Source organism: Pteropus alecto, unplaced genomic scaffold, assembly GCF_000325575.1.
Source record: "Pteropus alecto unplaced genomic scaffold, ASM32557v1 scaffold3, whole genome shotgun sequence".
NCBI classification, from domain to species: Eukaryota; Metazoa; Chordata; class Mammalia; order Chiroptera; family Pteropodidae; genus Pteropus; species Pteropus alecto.
This window is the reverse complement of record NW_006442484.1, coordinates 1330214-1357019: the sequence shown is the minus strand read 5'-3', so window position 1 is coordinate 1357019 and position 26806 is coordinate 1330214. Positions and strand designations below refer to the sequence as shown.

The following is a 26806-nucleotide window of genomic DNA, read 5'->3' as shown; positions in this document are numbered from 1 at the left end:
AGATAAAGTGATGTTTAAGGGTACAAACTTGTCATGAATAGTAAATAAGCCATAGAAATCTAAGGCACAGTATGAATGAATATAGATAATGATATTGTACTATAATTATGTAATGTGACAAATATCACTACATTGACCATCACGGTTACAACATAAATGTATCAAAATAACACATACGACTTCGACACAACGTTTAGATGTCCAATGTATTCAATAAAAACAAAAATGCGTTTTTTTTCTTTAGCCACATTCGGCTGCGCAGGTGCAGGCGAGGACTGGGTAAACATTTTAATGTCATCAGCAAGAGAGGATCGAGAGCTGAGGAGCGACGGCAGTGCAGGCGTTTAAAGTGGGTTCGGAGGGAAGTGATGGCGCAAGGGAACCGAGACACAAAGAAAAGAAGGTGGGCTCGGTAGGTCCCCGTGGGGTTGACAGGATGAACGATTGGAACTGGAGTACGAGAGGAAGTTCGCTCAGATGGGAGGGGATGCTCGAAACTGAGATATCGGATGACGTAGCTGCCGGGAATGACAAGGTCTAAAGTATATCCGGGGAGCAGGGGACTAAGGGAGGATGGAAGGTAAAATCATTGGAGGAGACGAGATCAGGTCACTGAGAGGCCAGGGTATTGAAAAGGACTATCTAAGTGAACAGCCAGAATCATGAGGAAAAGTGTAGCAGTGAGCCAGGACCTGAAATCGGCAAGGAATGAGAGGGTGTGGCCTGCAGTCCTGAGGTGGCTGTTTGTACCCAGAGGTTTAGTCTGAGGCAGGAGATCCAAGTCTAGGGGATTTAGAAGGATGGGAGGGGCAATGGTCTGGATGGGGCAGAAGACAGAGCGGGGCGTCTCCTCTGCCTCTAGGCTTAGTGGGAAAAGGGTCATAGGAGAGAAAACAGCCACTACTGCCTCAATCCGAATTTCAGTTGGGGCAGCAAGAGAGCAGGTTTCAGGATCGAAGAGGAAGATGAGTCAGAAGATGGAACAGATGGAGCTGAGAGGGGATCGGGCTGCCGAGGGTGAAGGATGCTCTGGAAATCCTGGCCTTCTCGTGACTCCTCTCATGAACAAGATTAAGGAGCGTCGTAGTATTAGTCCCAGCTCTCAAGGTAGGTAGCAGAGCCGGCTTTGTGTCTGTGTGTTAGAGCATAGTGCGGGGGAGGCAAAGTGAAAAGGGGTGTTGCCAGAAGCAGGGAGAATCTGGGGCCACCCGTCCTTCTTGCCAATGGCAGGGTGAGGCCGGGGTGATGATGGTCTTAGACACTCCTGCACTGCACTTGTATAGAAAGCATTGCTTTTCTGTTTTCTTAGGTTAGAAAAATGACAATCCAGGAAAGAAATTAGCAAAGTATATAAAAAGGCAATTAACAGGGGGGAAAAACCAGAATGACCATGAAAATAAGCTCAAGAAAATGTAAGTTTAAAAGAGATACCTCTTGACACTCATTAGACTGGGAAAGCTTCTTTTCTTTAACGTGATAATACCACGTATTAGGAGGAGTTTGAAAACAGGAACTGTTAAAATCTTGCTGTTGGGCGTGTAAATTGGTACAATGACTTTGAAATTTGTCCATCACTTTTTAAAGATGAAAATGAAAATACCCAATGAACTAGCAAGTCAATGTCTAGCAAAACACTCACACTTATGCCCCAGGATGTATCTGCCAGGATGTTCATTGCAACATTGCTTGAAACACTGTAAACTTGGAAATGCCCATTAAGAGGCAAGTGGCCCAAGTGTGATGTAGTCACACATGGCAACCTAGAGGACAGTGATCAATGAACTAGATCTGCATGATAGATCTCAAAATGACAATACATAAAAAAAAAAAAAGCATGTTGTTATTGCTGAAGCTTCCATACCATAAATCCATTTAGTTCATTAAAAAGCCACGAAGCAGTATTATAAATGGTAGCCACATATATATGTAGTGAAACACATAGATACAAATGTTGCATACTGACAGAATAATGGCTACCTCTTGGGAAGGAAGGAAGGAATAGAGAAGAAGAGGTATAAAAAGGGACTTGAACTGTATCTAATATTGTATTTCTTTTAAATAAAAGATCTGAAAAAAAAGCAAAAATATAATATCTGTTCCATCTGAGTGGTAAGTACCTCATTTGTCATAGCATCTTCTGTACTTTATGTTTGAATGTTTTGAAAAGTAGAATGTTGCTAGTTTGAGTCCATGTGCAAGTTTTAAGAAAGAAGAGTATGAATAGTGCTCTAAGGTGAGGAAAATCATCGTTAAAGCATCGCATTTCACCAGAATAGAGATTTAACCCCAAACCATGTCATCCTGGTGGGAAGGAATAAGGGAGCATTGAGCAGAGAAATCCTTCACGTTTTTCTTAGCCACATTCAATTACTTATTCCATATTACTATATTTAGATCTGGTAAGGAGTATACGGAAGGATAAGCTTTCAAAACATTGGGTCAAAATCGCTCACTTTATGAAATCGGTGCTTCTTAAAATTCCTCGTGATTTTGCTTTGTGAACAATCCTTCGTTGTTGTTTTATAGGTAATTAAAATGTATTTGATTGGGAGAGTGTTTTGAAAGCCCTTGAGATATCATGCTCAGGCCCTCCGCTTACAGCCTGGCTCTTTCTGCCGCATCCCCAAACCTCTTCACCAAGGTACTTCCTGTGCGTTCCTTTCGGAGAAGCCCCTGGCCCCTGCAGACTGCAGCTCCCTAGTGGGTGGGAGCTGGAGGAGCAGAATGAAAGGGAGCGTGGATGAGAAAGGGTGCTGGGCAGGGTGCGGAGGACATACCAGACAAGCAGAGTAAGAACAAGGGTGGAAATAAAAGTCTCCTCTATTGCAGATAAACGTTGGAGAATTATAGGAAGATGTCAAAGAGGTTCGCGATAGAAAAACAAAGCACAAACCCCAGAGCCAAATACAGTCAATTGTCATTATTCACGATACTTATGTCCTATAAAGTTGCTGCGAACACTGATTTAGACAACACTAAACCATCGCTCCTAGGGGAAATACAGGGCCAGGTTCCCACTAGCCTCTGATCATGTTTATGGCAATCCACCAGTACATTATCTTGCTTTATGTGTTTCTTTTCGAAGACACCTTATTTAATTTGTATCATTGATTATTAACACAGAACAAAGCCGGCAGCTCTATAACTCAAGCCTGAACGAGCTAACCAAAAGCACATATTTTTTTCCATAAGGCACATCGCACGCAGCCTTCTTGAACTCAGGGACAATAGACAGCACTTCAGCACGACACTGGAGGGTCATTTAAAATAGCAAAACCACCAACACAAGGCACATGGTTGCAAAAAAAAAAAAAAAAAAAGTCACCAAATAGACCGTGAAAAAGACACTTGTTTACAGCATGAGAGAAGCAGCAAGGATGTGGAGTGTCACCCCATTCAGCCTTGGCTGGGAACGGACCCATCCAGAAACTCAAATTTCCACAGCTTTTTCCATGAATGAATGTGAAAACACCATATTGATTTGGAGGTCACCAATACATTTTTGCAAACAGACAATTTTGCAACAGAATCTTTGAATAACGACAGTTGACCATACCAGTTAACAGTTGGACAAACAGACAATTTTGCAACAGAATCTTTGAATAACAGTTGACCATACCAGTTAACAGTTGGTTGTCTATCACAAAAGCAAATCTAGTCTTCCACAAAGAGATGCTTACAGTTCGGGGATCCATTCAGACAACACTACATCCGAGTCACACCATTTAACTCGATACACGTTTTTATGGCAACTGCGGAGTCCCCACTTATTTGGAATGGAGAGGTCGACAGTCCATTTTGTATGATCCTTACTTCCGGCTTAGTCCACTGGACAATGCGCCCTCATCTTTTCCACTCACGATGGAATCACCCTGGGCCAAATCTCTGGGCAATAAGACAAAAGCACATTTCCCTCCCCAGAGGCACAGCTTAGTGCCAGTGTCCTTAGTGCCAGTTGCAACACACAGACAGCAGTTCTGCTCCATTGCAGCGACCCCAAGATCCTGAGCATCTTAGAGACACGGTGTGGCTGCGGGAGTCCGACTTCTGCTGATCTCTCCCCGTCGGGTTAGGGGGAGCCGAGAGTATGCGAGGTTATCTAGGTATGGCTGCTGTTGCTATACACTTAAGGGTTGATTTTGGGGGTTGTAATGTGGCTGCCCCAAAACTAGACTTCGACACAACTCCTAGGGACTTCTTAGCCGCCACCCTGTTTTCCAGCTGTGGCTCTAAGTCTATGTCCCTTAAAGCTTCATTCTCAGAGCAAAGAGAATACTGGTAATTCGAGCCCAGCAAATGACTGTGCCGGCCGCAGGCTTCCCGTCGCTGTTCTTGTGATCAAATGCAGAACTTATTCCGTTGAGAATTAGAGTAATAGCCCCATAGCCTGCTGGTGGGCTATGAAAACAATAGCTATGCTTATCAGAGGATGAAAATAAGCGTGCAAAGAATAAGCCTGAGAAATTCTTTTAACCCTTTCCCATTTCCCCACCCCACCAACTCCCCGGTTCTGAAGGCGCAGATGGAATAACCCCTCAGCAAACTGGCCAGTGGGACGCGGTCAGGGCCTTACAGACTGGTTGGATTCTTTGAGACCAGCTGTTTCCCTGGACACGTTTTCCATATGAAGCCACTGAGCCCTGAGGCCAAGGGAAGAGAAGAAACCAGCCAAGGTCCTGTGGCTGGTGGGTGGCAATGCGGGCCACATGGACGTATCTGACCCAGAGTTCTATGCTCATTCCACTACTACATTTTTTTCAAGGTGACCAAGAATCCCAGAAGTGGCTCTGGAAACCTCCCACTGACACCATACTACTGGTCTATTCTCAGGTGCCAAGGACAGGGCAGGGACTGGCAGGTGGCACTGCAGGTCGATTCTAGGTGCAGGCGGTCATCGCTCGCTGAGCCCTCCCAACACAAATGGCAAGGAGAGGACAATGCACGCCTTCAGGTGCTCCCCACACAGCATCTCGGAGCACACCAAGTTCAGGCAGGGGCCACCGGGCGAGCACCTACACCGTCCAGTCCACCCTGTCCACCGCCGGCGGACATCTGCGAACCCTTCCTCAGCCCTCTTCGCGCTTCTCCAGGGTGAACATGTATAATCATTTCTTCCTCAGCAATCTCTGGGCAGCACAGGGGCCTGGCCGACCAGGAGGCACGACTTACGCCACGTTGATTCACACAGTGCTCATTCTCGGTTCTTTGAAAGGATCCTTTCAGTTCTGGAAACACTTAGCAGCCACAAAACGTCTCTTCACCAGCAGACAGCAACTTAGACCAGCCCCGAATCCCCAGTCTCGTCTACACTCCAACCTCCTCCTCACCATCACACCACACTGCCCGCTCCCAGGGGTTCCCAAAACATACCACGCACTGTGGCCACCTCCCGTTTCCCACCACTCACCTCCACGCTAGCTGTCCCCACGCCCGCTTTGACACCAGCTCTGCTGGAAACCGCCTCCGCCCCCAATCCAAGTGCTTCTAAAGAGCCTAGTTCTGTTTCCATAGCACTTGGTTTGAATCTCAATTATTTTTATTATGGCCTGTTTTCAAGTAGCTGAAGAGCTCCTCCTCCCCCATCTGGGAGAGATGAGGTCAGGGACACTGCCCATTCGCCTTTGTACCCAGCCTAGGGCAGCTCTTGCCCCGCGTATGCTCTGTAAATGCACCCTGGAGTCATGTGGAGATGAAGAAGCTGTGTGGGAAATCACGAAGCAGGGGAAACGTGCAAAAAGCAGGCCCCTTCTCCCGGGCACGTTAACATCTCCTTCTGTCGTTCTCAGGACTTCCCTTTGAAGACTAGAAATCAAAAACACTTCTGGGGCATCGCAGAGCCTCTCTGTCCCCTCGTACCGCGATGAAGTCTAAGCCTCAGTCTGCGTAGGGGACAGGAAGGCCAGGATGTAGGTCACTTAGAGCTGGCTCCTCAGAGCATGGCCCGAAACGCAGAGACTGAGTGCCACCTCCAGGAGGGTACACGGGGACAAAAGTGGACTTCCGAATCACCAATCCCACCTCCCCCTTTGGTAGACTTGGACAAGGTGCTTATTTTCTCTGAGCTTCAGGTGTCCCATCTATAAAATGGGTATGAAACTTGCCTCAAGGAGCTGTGAGGAGTGTCAAGGAACAAGGCCCACACGGAGCTTTTCCTGAAAGTGTGTGTGGTCCCCTGCGGGCATGTTGGCGGGACAGGCCATTGCTCTTTCAGACTCAACCGGAAGTATGAAAGCACAGCTCAGGCTTCCAATACTCTAATCCTTTACTCAAATATTTCATCTCAGTACAAATTTGGTCTTTCAGCATAAATATAAAAGGCTCATTTGGTCTTAACAACATTCCATGGTACAGGACTCAGATTCAGAAGCTTGGGAACGCTTCTGTGACTTATAAATGCCTCCAAGAAGCAGCTTCTGAGGCACATCTGAGACTAGTCCTCGGGCCCACAGCCTCCATCTCATTTTCCATCTCCCTGAGCCTGCCTCATGCGAAACACAAAGTGCTTATAGAAGCTCGGTCCTGTCCAAAGCAGACCACAGTCAAGGTGGCAAATCTGAGGAAGATGCCCCGTCCCAAGGACCTGAGCCCAAAGGGAGCATCCTGGAACTGCGTCGTCACCTCAAGACCTGGCCTCTTGTGCCCTGTGGCTCACTTCACTTCAGCAGCCTCCTCTCCCTTTGTGTTTATTCCCTGTGTCCCAGATCCGGCCCCTCAATTCCTTGTCTTGTCCCCTTTCCTCCCCTTCTTTCTATTCTCCAGCTCAGGGCCTCGAGGTGTCTGCATGTGCTGTGCCCTGTGCCAATATCACATGAGTGGCTCCTCGTCCTTCGGGTCTCAGCTTCGCTGTCACTTCCTGACCACATCCTCTGCTCTTCCCCTTTGCGGCTTTCCGAGCTACCAGCCCACGAGCACAGGCACTGCCTTTGTTCACTGGTCCGCTTCCAGCACCCTGCTCTTAATCATCCGCTGAAGCAGCGGGCCACCAGAACAGTGCCTCTGACCACCACCAGCCCGGGCAGAAGGACCCAACACTCTTGGCTCTCACAGCAAACGCAAAGCCTGGAAATGACAGGTGCACATGCCCTGCTCAAACACCTGGCATTCTGACAGGCTGCAAGGGGGCAAGGGCCCCTTCGGTGGCTGAGGGTCCATGTATTAATCAGCACCTCTGGAAAAGGAACAGTGGCTTCATTTTGGAGCTTCCAAGGAGGGGGACTGGCACACCGCACAGCTGTCCTACTTAGCCAGCCTCCTTCCTAACACTCTAAACTGTGCCACAGGATTCCGAACGCTTCATGACCTGGAATGCACAGTGGCATCAATTATCTTCTCAGGCACCAGCAAATGCAGGGGAAAAAAAAGTGTCAACACCACACTCAGGCCATGACAACTGTTACTACCTGAGAGGAATGATTCACCCCAGACACCCAGGTGCCTTGTTTAACTTGAGAGGACAAAGACAAACTGAATGGAAAAGACCACATGGCGTCAGGGTCTCCAGTTCAAGACCCCAGCTGTCAATTGGTAGTTGTGGGGGTCAAGGTCAAATCTCTTCAGAGTCCATTTCCTCATCCAAAAAAACAGGGATAAGAATACTTTCTCGACGAGCTTCTCAAGGACTAAATGATAGACTAAATGCGTGCAGCACAGCACATGGCACGCAGCATGCACGCTTTCTCGACGAGCTTCTCAAGGACTAAATGATAGAACAGACTAAACGCATGCAGCACAGCACATGGCACGCAGCATGCACACCATCAACTTTAAGGAAAATGTGAAACGCACCTGGGGTGGTACCTGAGTGAGAGCACATGGAGATGCAGACCATCTGGTAGAAGAGTGTGCTCTCAAGAGCCCTGGCTGAGAGCCTGCAGTTTCAGGAAATTCCGAATGAAGCGGTATTTTTCCAGATAATCCCCACTTTATCCCTTTTATTTCCTGTCTACAGTTCTTAATGGCCCTCTTTACTGAACTAGTGCTCTTCAAAGAGACTTTTTATAGCTTTTTGCCTCTGGAGCAAGTTGAAGCTGGCTACTGTCTGGGCTCTTAAGAATAAGCAAAGTGACGAATCTGTTCACCAGGGCAGAGACCGGCAGCATCACGGAGGGAGGAAGCCCTGGACTACTTAGGAACCGGAGTCCTCCCGGCTCTCGGGGCATCTGTTTTGCACATCTGTGCTTCAGTCTCACCATGGCTGAAGAGACGGAGGCCGGATTTCTGGGCCCCCTCCTGTTTTAACATGATCTGATTTTGAGATATTAACATAACCAGATTCCACTTAGTAATTGGTACTTCCGCCAACATTTCATGCATTTGTCATCCGCGTTGCTGACAGATCCCCTGTGCAGGGGACCCCTTGGGAAGGTGGAAAGGCAGGTCAATTTCTTCTATCTACTTCCCCAGCTCTAAGGACTTGCCAGGGGCTGTTTCAGGGAAAAAGCCTTAGCCACACCCACTAAAGAATCCATCAGCCTGAGTCCTGGGCTTCCTAGGACTGGGGCAGAGACCATGGATGTAACTTTATGAAAAAGAGTTTTGTTTTGTTTTTTTAAAGGCAGGTAGCACTTACCGATTCTAAGACTGTGGTGTACATTCAGGCTCACAGAATAAATTATCTGGAACTGACCAGGAATGAAATTTCAGTTAGTTTCTAAATCAGTTTTCTGGTCAATGGAGGGAATGAGTTTGTGGCAAGCTGGAGCTTCCCAGCTGTGCTCTCCCCCGTAACTTCCGATGCTCTTCAAACTCGCCCTGTTGACAGTGTAGTCAGCTGAAAAGCCAGGATGCTGGATACTGACTTCATTTTCCTCTGAAGGGCTTTGCTGAGAGCAGACCCTGCCTCTGGCTAGGTACTGCTTATGCCTTTGAGTTATACTAAGGTTGCCATACAAAATACAGGACACCCAAGTAAATCTGAATAACATCATTTTTTGCTATAAGTATGTTTGTTCCATGCACTATCTGGAGTTTACTTATGCGAAAAAATGATTCGTTGTTTATCTGAAATTCAATTTTAACTGGGCATCACACATTGCTATTTGCTAAATATGGTAACCCTAATTACATCCATTTCGAGCAAAGACTAGTTGGTTCTTAGTCTCAAAAATATAACAACATCCCAAACCCAACCTCTTTCAAAACACTTTCAAAACAAAACAAAACTTGTCTTTTTATTTCCAGGACATGTATTTTAAAAATAGGTCTATGAGAGTTTTAAATTTAAAAAAAGAGAGCGAGCGATGTATCTTCATACAAGTCCCCCTAAATTAAGAGCTCAGCATGCCACTGGCCCACAGTACTGGTGCCAGCTAGTTCTTTGGACATCCCCAACACGAAAGCAACTGGCTTCCAACTCATCAGGTAGCACAGAGAATGCAGGAGAAGTAGATTCAAAAGTGGCTACTTCCGCAAAGAGGCCTGCCAGGGCTGAGGGACAGGGGAGGAGGAAGATGCTAATGGCAAAGGAATGACAGGAAGCAGTGCCAGAGCTCAGCTGCCACAGAACACATAGGTCCCTGTACAAAGAGCAGCACCCACCACCGTGAAAAGTTAATTACGAGATAAAAAGAAAAAAAGTTACTGTTTTAGAGAATACCCAGTAGTCAAGGGACAGACACATCTCCCACTGCCCTGACCCCTACCCAACTTCTCCCAGTGTCTGAACTTGGACTGGTAAGCAGGTAACCCACCCCACAAGCTAACATTCTGGGCAGACCGGGGCTGTGAGGCCTGTGGCAGTGCTCTGTGCTGGGGTGGCTGAAGAGACAAAACACCTACCCAAGTGTTTTAAAATCATGTTTATTACTCTGACCAAAAGTCACTCATATAAATAGCAGGGTTTTACAGTCTGAATGGTATTTTATTTCACATGGTTATACAGTCTGAATGACTAGCTTACAATCCAAGGCAGTTTTTTAAGTTTTGTGGTTCAAAATGGCGGTTAGTGTTGTTGCAGAGCAAAAAGACCTCACTGACAAAGAAATTACACCAATGTAACAAAATTAAGAATGTGCCGGTGCCACAGTTTACAAAGTAGCTCTAAGCAAGTCATTCCCCCACCTCTCACAGCAAAGGGGATCACGGGCTAAAAATGCCTTAGAAAAATCAAATGGCACCTGTAACACATTCTTTTTTAAAGGTCAAGCTTGTAAATTATTAATCCATGGTGCTCAGAAATGAGAGAATTAAATATAAGGCTAAAATGTGGTTAATCTTCTCACTTCCTCTTCTTTGTGGAATATAGTTTTTCTTCAAGTGGGACTGGGACGATCCCTTCACACTCCTTTACTTCCTGGGTCAGAGGGTGTTTTACAATATTCGGTCTAATCACGTCAGTGTCTCGAGATAAGTGATCCAGTATGCTTTCAACAGTTGTTGTTGGTGCATAAAAATCCACTAAGAAATACCTGCAATAAAATAAAAATTTGTGAATTCCTGCATTCTGAATACAGCACTTCCACTATTTTGGTCAATGCTTTCATTCTACTCCTTCCCAGATAAAGACATCAGCGACACACAAATACACACCGCCAGCTGACCAGCTAAGCAAAAGTGTAGTGCTAGGCCCAGCTTCCTTTTCTTGTATCTTTTCCCATTACGTTGTTGTGAAAATCTGAACCCGAACAAACTTCGTGGTAGCAAAAAATCTGAACCCGAACAAACTCTGTGGTAGCAAAAAAGCCTTGCAACATTACAAACAGTGGGCAATACTAGAAAGTATGGTTAGATTATGGGTGCGAGAACAGAATTTGCTGTTCGAGAAGGCTGAATTTTTCAACAAACTATTAGTTGATGTTTTCTGCGAAAACATCTATTTGGCGGTCTTCGGATTTTCCAAAGGATTTTCCAAGTAACTTCATGTACCTGAGATACAGTAAGTACCATCAGATATACTTCCAAAACAAGGAAAAAAGATTTAAAAAGGCCTGAGACTTGTCTAGGACTATCCCGCATGCTCAAAAACTGACAAGGAACAAAAAGAAAATTACTTCCCGAAACTAGGGAAGGAAACAAATATACAGATCCCGGAAGCCCAGAGAATTCTAAATAAGAGGAACCCATAGAGACCACGTCAAGATACATTATAATTAAAATATCAAAACTTAAAGACAAGGAGAGAATAGTAGAAGCAGCAAGAGAAAAACAACTTATTACATACAAAGGAACCTCCATAAAACTATAAGCAGATTTTTCAGCAGAAAATTGCCGGCCAGAAAGGAGCGGCATGATATAGGCAAAGTGCTGAAAGAAAAAACTTCTAACCAAGGATACTCTGCCTGGCAAAGTTATTCAGAATTGAAGGAGAAATAAAGTTCTCCACATAAGCTAAAGATAAAGGAGTTCACCACCACTAAACAAGCCGTACAAAAAATGTTAAAGGGACTTACGGGCACTAATTAGTAACAAGAAAACATATTACAGTATAAATCTCACTAGCAAGGTAAATATGTGGTAAAGGTAGTAGATCAATCACTTATAAAGTAGTACGAAGGTTAAAAGACAAAAGAAGTAAAAATACCTATGATTACAATAATTAGTTGAAGGATACACAAGATAAAAAGACGTAAAATGTGACTTCAAAATCATAAAATGGAGAGAGAGAGGGTAGTAAAATGTTGAGCTTTAGAATGTGATCAAACTTAACTTGTTATCAACTTAAAATAGACCATTACAGATATATGTTGTTATATGCAAGTCTCATGGTAACCAAAAAGCACAAACCTATACTAAATACAAAAAAAGAGAAAGAGAAAGGAATACAAGAATACCACAAACAAGAGTCATCAAACCACAAAACAATAGAGAGCAAGAGAAGAAAATACAGAGAGAAACTAAAAAACAGCTGATAAACAATTAACAAAAAGGCAATAAGTACATACCTATCAATAATTACTTTAAATGTAAAGGGACTAAATTCTCCAATCAAAAGATCTCAAGTGACTGAGGAAAAACAAGACCCGTTTATATGCTGCCTACAAGAGACTCACTTTAGATGTAAGGACACACACAGGCTGAAGGCGAAGGGATGGAAAAGATATTCCATGCGAATGGAAAAAGAAAGCTGGGGTAAGCTACACCTACATCAGACGAAACTGACTTTAAAACAAAGACTGTAATAAGAGACAAAGAAAGGCATCACATAACATAAAAGGGTCAATCCAACAAGAGGATATAACATTTGTAAATATTTATGCACCCAACACAGGAGCACCTGCGCACGCGCGTGCGTGTGTGTGTGTGTGTGTGTGTATTTACAGACCTAAAGGGAGAAAAAACAATACAATAATAGTAAGGGATTTTAATATCCCACTTACATCAATGTACAGATCATCCAGACAAAAAAAAATATCAATAAGGAAACATCTGCCTTAGACGACAAAATATATCAGATGGACATTCCATCCAAACAACACGTTATACCAGAACATTCCTTCCAAAAGCAACAGAATACATCTTCTTTTAGCGCATGTGGAACATCTTCTAGGCTATGTTAAGCCAGAAAACAAGTCTTAATAAGTTTAGGAAGATTAAAATCATGTCAAGCATCTTTTCCAACTACAATGGTATGAAACAGAAATTACACAAAGAAATCTGGAAAATTCACGAAGATGTGGAGATTAAACAACATGCTACTGAACAACCAATGGGTCAAAGAAGAAATCAAAAGAGAAATCAAAAAAACACTTTGAGACGAATGAAAACGGAAATACAGGTAGAGCATGCATATGAAAACTTTCATAAGCCAAAATGGCATAAAAAGGCAATTATCATTAACTTACATGGAAAAGTTTTTGAGTGATCCCAGACCCAAATCCAATGCCTATACAATGTCTTTATTTCATTTGCCACAATCAAAACACTAAGTTACATCCAGTTTAATGCTAAGCTTTAACACTCTTAACAAGCTCTTTTAGGCCTTCCTGATATTTGAGGGCACATCTTGCTAATAGATGCACAAAATAAATCAAGACAAAGCACAGATGCTCAGAGACACAGTTCAAAGCTATAGTGGCTTGATGCTCAGATGATGAGTGAAGCTCCCGGGGAAAGAGCTTGGCAGTGCCCCTCACTGCTTCGGGGTGTGCACTGCTTCGGTAATAACTCGCTGCAAAACAAATGCTAAATTCTATTTTTGCTTTTAGCCTTTTTCTGTAAAAGCAAAAATCCTCTTCAGATTTATTTCAGTTAGCAAAAACTGGTACTAACAGAAGTTTTCTGTAAAAGCAAAGTGAAGTAACACAAACTTTCAAAAAGTGGGGGATACCTGTATAACGTACCAAATTTTCTGGGATGCAGCAAAAGCAGTTCTAAGAGGGGAGTTCATAGCGAAAAATGCCCACCTCAATAAAACATTAAAGTCTCAAACAACCTAACTTTATATCTCAAGGAATTACAAGAGAACAAATGAAATCTAAAGTTAGTAGAAGGGAGGAAATCATAAAGATTAGAGCAGAAATAAATTAAATAGATTAAAAAGACAATAGAAAAGATTAATGGAACTAAAAGCTTGTTCACTGAAAAGATAAACAAAGTTGATGAGCCTTTAACTAGACTCACCAAGAAATAATGAGGACTCAAGAAGAGAGGCTCGAATGAAAGAGGGGCTATTACAACCGACACCACAGAAATACAAAGGACCAGGAGACTACTGTAAACGATGATAAGCCAGCGGACTGGACAGCCCAGAAGAACCAAATTCCTAGAAACATATGACCTACCAAGACTGAACCATGATGAAACAGAAAAGGTGAACAGATCAATTACAAGTAAGGAGATTGAACCGGTAATCAAAAACCTCCCAACAAACAAAAGTCCAGAACCAGATGGTTTCACTGGTGAATTTTATCCAACAGTCAAAGAATGAACACCAATCCTTCTCGAATTCTTCCAAAAAGTCAAAGGGAACTCTTCCAAACTTATTTTATGAGGCCAGCATTACCCTGATACCAAAACTAGACGAGGACGCCTCATGAAAAAAATTACAGGCCAATATCCTTGATGAGCATAGATACAAAATCCTCAACAAAATGTTAGCAAATTGGATTCGACAATACATTAAAAGGAACATATGCTATGATCAACTGTGATTTATTTCAGGGATGCAAAGATGGTTCACTATCAGCAAATCAGTGAATGTGATACAGAGCATTAGCAATGAAAGATAAAAATCTTATGATCATCTCAATAAATACAGAAAAAGCATTTGACAAAATTCAACATACATTTATGATAAAAAAAAAGTCTCAACAAAGGTAATATAAAGGAAATGTACCTCAACATAATAAAGGTCATATATGACAAGTCCGCAGCTAACATCATAGTCAACAATGAAAAGCTGAAAGAAAGCATTTCCTCTAGATTAGGAAAGACGAGGATGCCCACTGTTCTCACTTTTATTCCATATAGTACAGCAAGTCCCAGCCAAAACAATAAGGCAAGAACAACAAATAAAAGGCATCCAATCAGAAAGAAAGAAGAAAAACTGTCGCTATTTTCAGATGACATATTAGATATAAAAAACCCTAAAGACTCCATCAAAAAAACCTGTTGGAATAAAGAAATTCAATGACGTTACAGGATACAAAATCAATGCACAAAAATCTGTTGCATTTCTATACACCAATAATGAACTATCAGAAAGAGAAATAAAGATTACAATTCCATTTACTATTGAATCAAACAAAATATCTAAAAATAAATTTAATCAAGGAAGTAAAAGACCTGTATATTGAAAACAACAAGACATTAATGAAAGAAACTGAAGATGCAAATAAATGGATAGATATTCCTTGCTCATGGATTGGAAGAATCAATATTGTTAAAACCTCTGTATTACCCCAAACAATCTACAGATTCAATACAATATCTATCAAAATTGCAATGGCATTTTTTACAGAAATAAAACAAATAATCTTAAAATTTGTACAGAACTCCAAAAAACAAAAAACAAACAATAAAAACAAATAGCCAAAGCAATCTAGAGAAAGAACAAAGCTGAAAGGACCACACTCCCTGATTTCAAAGTACATTACAAAGCTATATCAATTAAAACAGTATGGTACTGGCATAAAAACAGACATACAGATCAATGGAACAGAATAGAGCCCAGAAATAAAATCATACAAATATGATCAACTAATTTATGACGAAGGAGCTGAGAACATACAATAGAGAAAGGACAGTCTCTTCAATAAATGATGCTGGGAAAACGAGGCGGCCAAATGCAAAAGAATAAAACTCGACCACTATCTTACACCATACATAAAAAATCAACTCAAAATAAATCTGAATTTAAGACATGAAACCATAAAACTCCTAGAAGAAAATGCAGGCAGTATGCACCTTGACGTAGGTCTTAGAGATGATTTTTATAATCTGACACCAAAAGCAACAAAAGCAAAAATAAATAAGTAGCACTACCTCATACTAAAAAAGCTTCTGCATAGCAAAGGAAACCATCAACAAATGAAAAGGCGACCTACTGAATGGGAGAAAATATTTGCAAATCATATATTTGATAAGGGTTTAATATAAAAAATACATAAAGAACTCACATAATAGCCAAAAAAACAATCCAATTTTAAAAATGGGCAGATGTGAATAGACAGTTTTCCAAAGAAGATATATAGATGACTGAGAGATAAATGAAAAGATGCTCGACATCATTAACCATCAAAGAAACGTAGAGCAAAACCATCACCTCACACCTCTTAGAATGGCTATTATCAAAATATTAAGAAATAATAAGTATTGTCAAGGATGTGGAAAAAAGAGAATCCTTAGGCACTGCTGGTAGGAATGTAAATTGGAACCACTATGGAAAACAAGTATGGAGGGTTCCTCAAAAAATTAAAAATAGAACTACCAAATAATCCAGCAATTCCATTTCTGGGTACCCATCTAAAGAAAATTAAAACACTAACTCAAAAAGATATATGCACCCCCATGTTCACTAAATCATTACTTACAATAGCCAAGATATGAAAGCAACCTGACTGTCCATTGATGGATGAATGCAGAGAGAAACTGTGGTGCATGCCTGCACACATACGCGTGTGCACACACGAATACTATTCAGCCCTAAAAAAGAATGAAATCTTGCTACTTGCATCAACGTGGATGAACCTCAAGGGCACTACACTAAGTGAAACATCAGACAGAGAAAGACAAATACTATGTGACCTCTCTTATATGTGATCTCTCTTACACGTGGAATCTTAAACAACAACAACAACAACAACAAGCTCATAGATAAAGAGAACAGAAGTTGCCAGGGGCAGGGGTGGGGGATGAGGGAAACTTGTGAAGAGCATCAAAGGTAAACAGAAAAATAAAAAAAAAAAGAAGCCATTGTTTTCTGGATGCACAAACCTAAAAGCAGGATGGAAGTTACCAAATTATCAATTCCAGTTCAAATTATTTTCCCCTAACTATACTATAAGAAAACTTACATTGAAATATAAACCATATTTTAAGGAATGTCCATTTTCTCTTTAGCCATTTGTTTACCTGTTTTCTGCATCTGCACTTCAGAATAAAATATTTCTCTCCAAGACCAACCCGGAGACAAGTTAAGCCCTTGAAACTGTGTTTCTGGTGAAATCTTGTTGGTGCGCAAAGGCCCCAGAGCACCCCAGGTCAGACCTGAGCAGGTGTCGAGGAAGGCCATCCAGGGAGAGTAAACCTCTGACCCAAGGGGACCTGGCCCCAGAGTAGCCACGCTTGGGAAAAGTACCATAAAGTAAGGGTAGAGTCTGATGGCGAGGTCACCAGCTTTTTCACACATGAACACTGTTTATCCATGTTGATAAAATCCCAGTCCCTGGGACCCCCCCAAGTCTTTGGGATTTGAGCTCGTTGTGGGGGTGCAGTAGTGGGCAGCATTACAGGCTGAGGGACAAGGCAGCCTTTCTGGCGACAGTCTAGAAATTCATGATCGCCAAGTTGCAGACACTTAATCAACCTGTGCCTTCCCCAGGAAAGGAGTCCTATGGGGAAGGTGACCGGTGGGGGCCATGCGTCTGTTAAAGACTTTTAACACCCCCAGTCTCTCACCTCTGACTTCATTTTGGGGTTCTGAACTGTGTGCTCCATGGGGGAAAAAATGGAAATTATCTGAATCTTGGGTAAGAGAATTTAACGTCCATCTACTCAGACCAGAATACAGAGGGGCACCTCATACAGCTCACCGGTCTTAAAAGATCAACAACAATCTCTTCAGCTCGGCTAGGTAACAACACAAAGGAGAATGGGTCTTTACTCCCTGCCCGACCCACCTCTCCGTTCTAAAAGTTTAAGCCTCCCCGTACTGTTTGGTTTGGACACAGTGTTGTTAAAGGACCATTTTCAGTGCAGCGTTTCAGAATTCTGCAATGTTCCAGCTGGTTACGATGATCTTCTGATACCACTGACTTTATTCTAGCCACACTTTTCTCCCAAGCACATTCTCATACTAGGTCTTTGCGCTCCTTCTGCCAGAAATGTTCTTCGCCCAAGGTCCTCCAAGTAACCCATCTCTCACTACCACCATGGCGCTGTCCAAATGTCACCTTGTCAGAACAGAGGGGTCGCCTTTGACCACTTCTCTTAAAGCAACAGCCTCCTTGCCCGGACCCAAGTCTCACTCCTCTATGTCCCTTACTCAATGTTTTTTTTTTTTTTTGCCCCCCCATAGCACTTTATCAGCACTGACACAGTATGCATTTACAGTCTATCTCACTCCACCAAATCATAACTGCCCTAAGGAGGACTTTGTTGCTATATCCCCAGCACCCTGAACAGAGGTTAACATGTAACAGGTCCACAGTTAAGTATCTGAAAGTGGTGGTGTTAGCATCAAAGGTGACCTCCTCACAGAAAATAGGAGAGATCAAACTGAAAATGGACAGATTCAACAAGGAAAGAAGCTATGAGAAAAAAGGATGGCATTTTTGTAATTCTATATAAAGAGGGTTCAAAACTCCTAAGAAAACTTCCCAAGCAACCATTCACTCTTAGCCAAGCCTAATGGGAAAGTCATCCAAGTAAACAATAATTAAAAATAAAAGGACAGAAAAACATGTCCTTTTACTTATATACCATGTAAAAACACTAATCAAAAGAAAGCTCGAGTGACTTAGTAATATCAGACAAAGTAGACTTCAGAGCAAAGAAAAATTATCAGGGGGAAAAATAGGAGAATACATTAAAGATGGGTTCACCAAGAGGACACAACAATCCTAAATGTGTATATAGCAGATAACAGAGCTACAGCACACAGGAAGTAAAAACTAATAGAAATGAAGAAAGAAACAGAAAAGTCCACAATTATAGTTAGAGACTTTTAACATTCTTCTTAGTAATTCATAAAACTAGTTTATAGAAAATCATCAAGGACATAGAAAAACTGAACATCACCATCAACAATCTAGATCTGACATTTATAGAACTGCTCACCCAACAACAGCAAGATACATATTGTTCTCAAATGCACACAGATCATTTACCAAGGTGACCATATTCTGGGCCATAAAACAAGTCTCAATAAATCTAAAGAAAGCTGTCATACAGAAAAATCTTGAGAAAATTCTCAAATCCTTGGAAACTAAATATATGTCTAAGTAATCTATGGGTCAAAGAAGAAATCAAAAAGAAAATAAAACATATCGAAATTTGAGGAATGCCACTAAAACAGTACTTAGCAGGAAATTTATAACACTACACATCTAAGTAAGAAAAGAAAAACTTACACCGATGATCTTGGCTTCCACCTAAGAAACTAGAAAAAGAGCAAATTAAATGCAAAATAAGACCAAAAAAGATCAGAGCAATAGTCCCTGCCTGAACAAGGAGAAACAATAAGAACATCAATGAAATCAAATACTAGTTCATTGAAAAAATAAAATTGATATATCTCTAGTTGGACTACTCAGTAAAAAGACATAAGAAATAAACTACTAATATTCAAGAATGAGAGAGGTGAAATGACTAAAAATTTTACAGGTATTTAAAAAAGGATGGTAAAGGAAGGTCATAAACAATTTTTGCAATGAATGTGACAACTTCACTGAAATTCCTTGAAAAACACAAACTACAAAAACTCACTCAAGAAGAAATAGATAACCTAAAAAACCCTATATCTATTAAAGAAATTAAAGTTGTAATTAAAAACTTTCCCACAAAGAAAACCACAGACCCAAATGGCTTCTCTGGTGAATTCTACCAAACATTTAAGAAAAAAATACCAATTCTGATATAAATTGGTCAAGAAAATAGGAAAACACTTCCCAATATGTTCAATGAAGCCTACATTACCCTGATACCAAGACCAGACAAAGACATTACAATAAAAGGGGAATAATAATAATAATAATAATAATAATAAAAAACCAATATCCCTCAGGAACATAATGAAAAAATTCCTGAACAATATTTTAGCAAACAGACAATAAAATATATAAAATGACAATATATCATAACCAAGTAGGGTTTAGCCTAAGAACACAAGATTGGTTTATCATTTGAAAATCGATCAATGTAAATCACTATATTAACAAATTAAAAAAGAAAAACCATACGATCATTCCAACAGATACAAAAAAAGAGCATTTAACAAAATCCCACATCTATTCCTGAAAAAAATTCTCAGCACACTAGGGATAGAAGGGACCTTCTTCAACCTTACAAAGAGCATCTTTGAAAACCCCACAATTAACATCGTGCTATAAATGGTGAAAGTCTGAATGTTTTCCCCCGGGGACAAACAAGGATGTCCGCTCTCACACTTCAACATTCTACTGAAGGTTCTCGCCAGTGCAATAAGAAATAAAATAAAAGGTGTCCAGCTTGGTAAGGAAGAAGCAAAACTCTCTTTATTTGCAGATACCATGATTGAGTATATAAAAAAATTCGTAGAAATTTATAAAAAAAAGATACTAGAATAAGTGACTTTAGCAAGGTTGTAAGATATAAGATTAATATACAAACAATCAACTGTATTTCTATATACTAGCAATGAATAATCAGAGCTTGAAATTAAATATGAAATATTTATGGATAAATCTGACAGAAGATGTACAAGACTTGTACACTAAATACTACAAACCACTGCTAAAAGAAATTAAAGAAAACCTACATAAATGGAGAGGTATATCTTGTTCATGGGTACAAAAATTCAAATTTATTCAGATGTCAATTATCCCAAATTGATCCAGAGATTCGACAGAATCCCAATCAAAATCATAGCACACTCTTTTGTTAGAAACTTATTCTAAAGTTCATATGGAAATTAAAAGGACCTAGAACAGCCAAAATAACTTTAATAGAGGATATAGTTATAGTACAGACACTACTTGATTTCAAGACTTATTATAAAGCTATGGTAACCAAGACGGTATAGTACTCATATAAAGATACGCAGATCAAAAGAATATAATTAGAGTCCACAAATAGATCCATACATATATGTACAACTCATTTTAGACAAAGGTGCAAAGGTGGTACAGTGGAGAAAGAATAATCCTTTAAATAAATTGTGCTGGAACAATTTGATATACATATGTAAAAAAAATTAACTTTGATCCACACTTGTACCACACACACAAGTTAATTCAAAATGGAACATAGATCTAAACATAAAACATAAAGCTATAAAACTAGAAGAAATCTTTGACAAACTCTCTGCGACCCTGGGTTAAGTAAAGGTTCCTTAGACATGACACCAAAAGCACGATCCATAAAAAAAATTTCATAAATTAGACCTCATCAAAATTAAAAACTGCTCTTTGAAAAATACTGTTAAGATCATTAAAAGACAAGCCACAGACTGAGATGTGTAAATCACACATCTGATAAAGGACTTGTTTCTTAGAATATAAAAAACTCTTTAAAATTTAATTTTAAAAATTTTTAAATGGGTAAGATCTGAACAAGCATTTCACCCAATATACGATGGTGAAGAAGCACATAAAAAGACACTTAATACCACTAGTCATTAGAGAAATGCAAATTAAAACCATTAAAATCAAATTAAATTAACCAAATTTGGTTTAAAACCAAATTAAAAAGACCATGTCAAGTGTTGGTAAGAATGTAGAGGAACTGGCACTCTCTATGTATGTAGAGGAACATACACTACCAGTGGAAATGCAAAATGACGCAACCGCTTTGGAAAACAGTTGCACATTTTCTTAAAAAGTTAAACACATCCCTGCCATCGCGATTAAGCCATTTCATTCCTAGGTATTCATCCAAGAAAATTAAACCATGTGTCCATACAACTAGTACTTAAATGTTCGTAGCACCTTTATTTCTAACAACCCAAAACTGGAAACAGTATAAACATCCATCAACATAGAAACTGATAAGCAAGCTGGTATAGTCATAAATGGCATACTACTCAGCAATATAAACTATTGCCATATACTATTGCTAAATCTCAAAATAATTTAATGAGTAAAAGAAACTACAATCAAAGAGTATATACTATCTAATTCTATCTAAATAAGATTCTAGAAAATATAAACTAATCTATAATGAAGGAAAGCAGATCAGTGGTTGCTAGGGACTGGGGACAAGAAGAAAGAATCCAAGAGGCAGGAGGAAACTTTTGGGGTAACCAATTTGTTTATTATCTCGATTGTGGTGATTTCGTAGTATATAAATCAGTCAAACCTTATTAAATTGTACACTTTAATATGTGCAATTTGTGTACCAATAATATATCTACAAAGCTATTGATTTAAAAATGGTATATAGGGGAAACCAGTTTAAAGGTTCCTTAAAAAGTTAAAAATAGAACTACCTTATGACCCAGCAATTCCACTTCTGGGTATTTATCCGAAGAAAACCAAAACACTAATTAAAAAAGACATATGCAAACCTATGTTCACTGCAATGCCATTTACAATAGTCAGGATATGAAAGCAACTTAAGAGCCCATCATCAGACGATTGAATAAAGAAGTTGTGGTACATATATACGATGGAATATTACTCAGTCATAAACAAAAAAAATGAAATCTTACCATTTTCAACCACACAGATGGACCTAGAAGGGATTATGCTAAGTGAAATAAGTCAGAGAAAGACAAATACCATATGATTTTACTTATATTCGGAATCTAAAGAACGAAATAAACTAACAAAACAGAAAGATTCATAATACAAAAAACAAACTGATGATTGCAAAATGGGAGGGCGGTTGGGGGGCTGGGTGAAAAAGGTGAAGAGATTAAGAAGTACAAATTGGCAGTTACAAAACAGTCTTGGGGACGTTAAGTACAGCATAAGGAATATAGTGAATAACACTGTAATTACTCTGTATGGTGCCAGGTGGGTCCTAGACTAAGCAGGTGATCACTGCATAAATTATGTAAATGTCTAACCACTATGCTGCATGCCTGGAACTAATATAAATACTGAATGTCAACTCTAATTGAAAAATAAATAAACAAACAAACAAATATGGTATACGGGAAGTTGAATGGGCAGGACTTAGTAAATGACTTGATATGGGGGTGTTGGAGATAAGGGAGCAATTACAGCTGACGAAGACTCCCAGGGTTTCTTGAGAAATGAATCAAAATGGTGAAAGCTCCTCCACTATCTGGTGAGCTTCTTGAGACGGTGACTTATATACATCTGCTCACTGGTGAGACCACCATTTGAGCTTACCCTGAAAATTACACACCAACCTGTCCAAATTTTCCGAGAGTTGCAGCCACCCAACTTAAGAACCGCTCATTTATTCGATATTTATTGATTACTTACCTTGAGTAAGACTCTGAAATAGAGCCTAAAAGGTAAGTGTGACTAACCTTAAATTACCTTCTCCTTGTCACCCGCAGCAGTTTACCCGCTCCTCCAATCCCCAAATTATTATGGCCACCTGGCGGCTGGGTCAGGGAAGTCTCTCACTCGACACAACCCCCGGAATTGCTTCTCAGTCTATCCATTTGTTCTTTCGCTCAGTATTCATTAAACTATCCTTTCAAACTACCGTAGACAAGTTCTGACCTCGCCTTCTGTCTGCCAACATTCTCACCATCCTTAATTCTATTGCAGGCTTGTTTTTCTTTAAACACATATGCATCCTCTTTGAACTCCTTCCTCTTTCCTTGCCTTTTTTCTGGTTTCCCTAGAAGAGTCTCCCTCTTTTCCTTTATTACACTTAAAGCTCTGTGCTGACAGTCTTAGGTAGTGCACTGGAAAATGCAGATATTACACAGGGTAACATGGAGGGAAGCGCTTAGCAAGGGCCCGCCATGCTCTGGGCAGTAACCAGGTAATCACCACTGCCAACCCTAAGTGCTCCAAGTCCCCTCCCTCCAGAAAGTCCACAGGTGTCTCCTGCTCTCACGAGTTAAGCCTGACAATCAGGTATTCAGGTTATTCAAATACTATGTGTAGGGTTTAGCAAAAATTGTTTTCTTCCATTTTCCATTCAACTGTACCACAGAGGCATTTCTATGGGCTAGCCTTAGAGTCTAAAGATGTTTCTAGGACAAAGTGTGTTTACAGTTGTCAACAACTAACTCAACCACCCACAATCAATTCTCATACAGTCTTCCTGAACAGTATTCTCCATGCACTGGCACTCACCGAATAATTCTAAGACACATCCCCAAAGCTTCTGGATACCATTTTGTGATAAGGGTAAAAAGGATACCCAAGGATGGAAACTAGAGGCCAGATATATCAGAAACCTCCTATTTAAGACATTAAAAGGGAAGCGTCTTATAGAACTTTCTAATTTGCAAAGTACTTTCACATCTTTTACACAGCTTCTGAGTAAGAGGATGACGGGGAAGCAGAAGCTCCAATCTACGTGGAAATTCAGGAAATGAAAGAAGAGGAAGTGGTGTCCGGTGTTGGTTTGGGTCCAGCAGCCCTGTCCCCAGCGACAACTACTACCCTAGTAGTTTTCGGAGTGTTTCCTACACATTGCCGCCTCTGCATTCTGTAACCATTAAGTCATTAGCTCAAGGTCACTCAGCTTCTAAGTGGCCACAGCCAGGATTCTAACAGAGCCGTCTTTTGACTCCAGGACACAAGAAGCTACAGATAGCTTTGGGGCCAATGCGTTACAGAATCACAGAAGAGGACCATGAAGACAATGCAGTCAATCCCTTCACGCTGCTTACGAGGGAATTATCTGCTCCAGGTCACAAAGTTGAGAGGCAGGCCCCACACCAACCACATCTCTTGCTACCTAGCAGCCAGCATTTCGGAGGTTTCTTGAGGATGAAGAGAAGTCCTAGAAAAAGGCCTGGAAATCCTAAGCTTGACTTCCGGAGGCTCCTGTTAGCACCAAAACCTCTCTAGCCTCTCTAGCCTCTACCTTCTTTTACCTACCCTGCTTTACCTCCGCCAATCATGACTCACCTCTAGCAACCAAACCCCAACAGAGCAATGGCCAAACACAAATGGGTTTGTGCCCACAACCACAGCTATGACAGTCATTTCACGCTTATCGCCCTGCTGATGTGTGCCCTGGGCTCACGTGGGCAAAAGCTTTTCTACACCCATGATCCCTATTACACCGCAGAAATTTCCACAAAAAGGCAACACCACCAAAACAGATAGGGAGAAGTGGCTCAGAAATAGGCAGACCTTACCATATTCACACTCCCAGCTGACAGCTGAACTTCTTACCTCCCCACCTCCCTCCTAGGGAACCAAGTTGTCTCTCTCCACCACGGAACGAAGCGGAAGTGCAGGACAAAGTCCATCTCCATCTGCCTTAGTGACCCAAGCAACATAGGTCAATGGTCCATTATGGCTTCTCGCACAGGAAAGACCATGACCAATCCCTGGTTACTGCCAGTATATACTCTTTGCTCTCACTTACTCATCCGGGGCAAACTTAACTGGTCAATGAACAATCTACTATGGGCAAACTTCAGAAGGAGGTACACAAGGTCTTGACTTGCTGGAACATCTGGACACAGCTGGAGATAGGAAATTACAAGGGCTGCTGTGCTGTCAAAAACTTAGGCTCCCGCTACTTCCACAAGTCTCCGGGCCCTGCAGAAGGCTGTGGAAATGACGGGCAGTCATGAACACCCAACTCCTAGCTGCTGGGCTTTCTAAGTACAGATGACCTGAGGAATGACAATGAGACGATTTACAGACATGAGAGAGTGATATGAAGAAAGTGAGGTCTAGAAACAACCCACCTGCAGTTATGGGTCTGGGCAGGTTGTGAGGCCCGCAAGAGTCCCTTTCCTATGACAGCACAGATCCATAACAGACCTGTAGAAATGGAAGTTAGGTTGAAAAAAATGACCTTGAAACTCCCTTGATACCCACCACCTACATCCTGCTGACGGTTGCCATGGAGAAGTCATTCTGAAATTCAGATGAGCTGCTGTTTAAGGGGAGAAGCCAAGAGGGGCTTGGTGTCTCTAGAGGAATCTGAGAGTGCTTTTGCCCCACCTTCCTCCTGGCCCACAGAAAGGGGAGGACCAAGAAGATTCGATAACCAAAATGAAATATCGATGTTTGCTTCTTTCCTTCTCCTCATCAAGTTAGGCAGAGTCAAAACATGACAAAAATCATAACAGATGTGGACTCTTTCTTATCTCTATCCTCACAATAAGCTCCTCATTCAAGAGAAAACAGTTTAGAATTATGACTATAACTGCAACTGGCTACACGTACCCCAAAGCTGACATCCCAATAAGAAAAAGAATAATGAAGTTCTTCAAATAGCTAGTTTTCCATTCTCTACTTTTATACTAATCAATGACAATCAATAAATGAACAGATCATTTTGGAAACATCCAGCTTAGCAATGCAAAATCTAATTATACATTCTCAGCACCTGCAACCATGTGCTCAATGGCACCAGTGAACTGATTCTGCACACCAGGTAGGGTTGATGTAAGCATTACCATCGCCTTAAACACGAAGCCCAACAGTGTTTAATTTAGAGGCGTGTTTTCCCATGTGTGGTTCTAATTGTGGAATCACTTACTCTACAAGCTAGAAATCAGCTTTACCCAAGCAACTCTCTTTTCTATAGAAAAGCACTTAATATTTAAAAAAAGTATTTTTATGTAGCACCAACTCTGCAGAAGTGGAAGGAAATGATTGATACCTAGCAAGGAGAGAAAAGACCGCCCCCCCAAAAAAAGGTTTGGTACACTAATGCATTTCTCATCACAGAGTCCCATGTTCAAAAGTTAAAACGGCGAACTATTTCATGGCTAGAACTTGCCCATGTGGTCTTCAAGGTGTTAATTTATCCTCCTTTGTATTTCCTAAGACACTCTCACACTACAAAACCCTCCCTACTACCATAACTGAAACCCCACAGAGATCTGAGAAGAACCAGAGAAATGGCTTCCCCAGGAAAGGCTGAGGCCAGTACTAGAAAAGGATGCCACCAAAGTCACTCTCTCCGCAGCAGCGGTTGCACGAGGAAGCCAGTAGTTCTCAGTGTGTTTCTGCTCCTCCTCCCTAAGGTCCGAGGCCCTGGTACATTCAGTCAGCTTCTGACACAAGCTATGCAGACAGTCCGGGGCTGCCAGGCCCCATCCCCTCAAATTCCCCACCTCTGCATTGTTGAGGGAGAAAAATGTGTTTTCTCACAATGATCCTAAATGTAAAAGCTGTATTTGTTTATTTTACTTTGGTCTTAACCCTGTATGTGCAAGTTTTCCATAAAAAGTGCTTGCTAGAATTAAAGTTCTTTGTCTCTGTCTCTCTCAAACACAGTCACACACTCTCTTGGCCTCCCCTTCCCCCTAGCAGACAAGTGGAAATTTCCACTGAAGCGCTTAGTGGCTCAGAGGGGGTGGGGTAGGGGTGGGCGAGGGGGAGGG

At 41.2% G+C, this 26806-nt stretch overlaps 1 protein-coding gene across 1 annotated transcript in view; it reads right to left on the bottom strand.

The window, feature by feature from the left end:
• Window positions 1-9782: 9782 nt before the first annotated feature.
• The window catches only part of MRPS6 (mitochondrial ribosomal protein S6), a 73542-nt gene continuing 56518 nt past the window's right edge, over window positions 9783-26806 (bottom strand). The window contains exon 3 of the mRNA XM_025039319.1: window positions 9783-10406. Coding sequence (XP_024895087.1) covers window positions 10217-10406 — 190 coding nt within the window. The 3' untranslated portion in view covers window positions 9783-10216. The remainder of the gene's footprint in view (window positions 10407-26806) is intronic.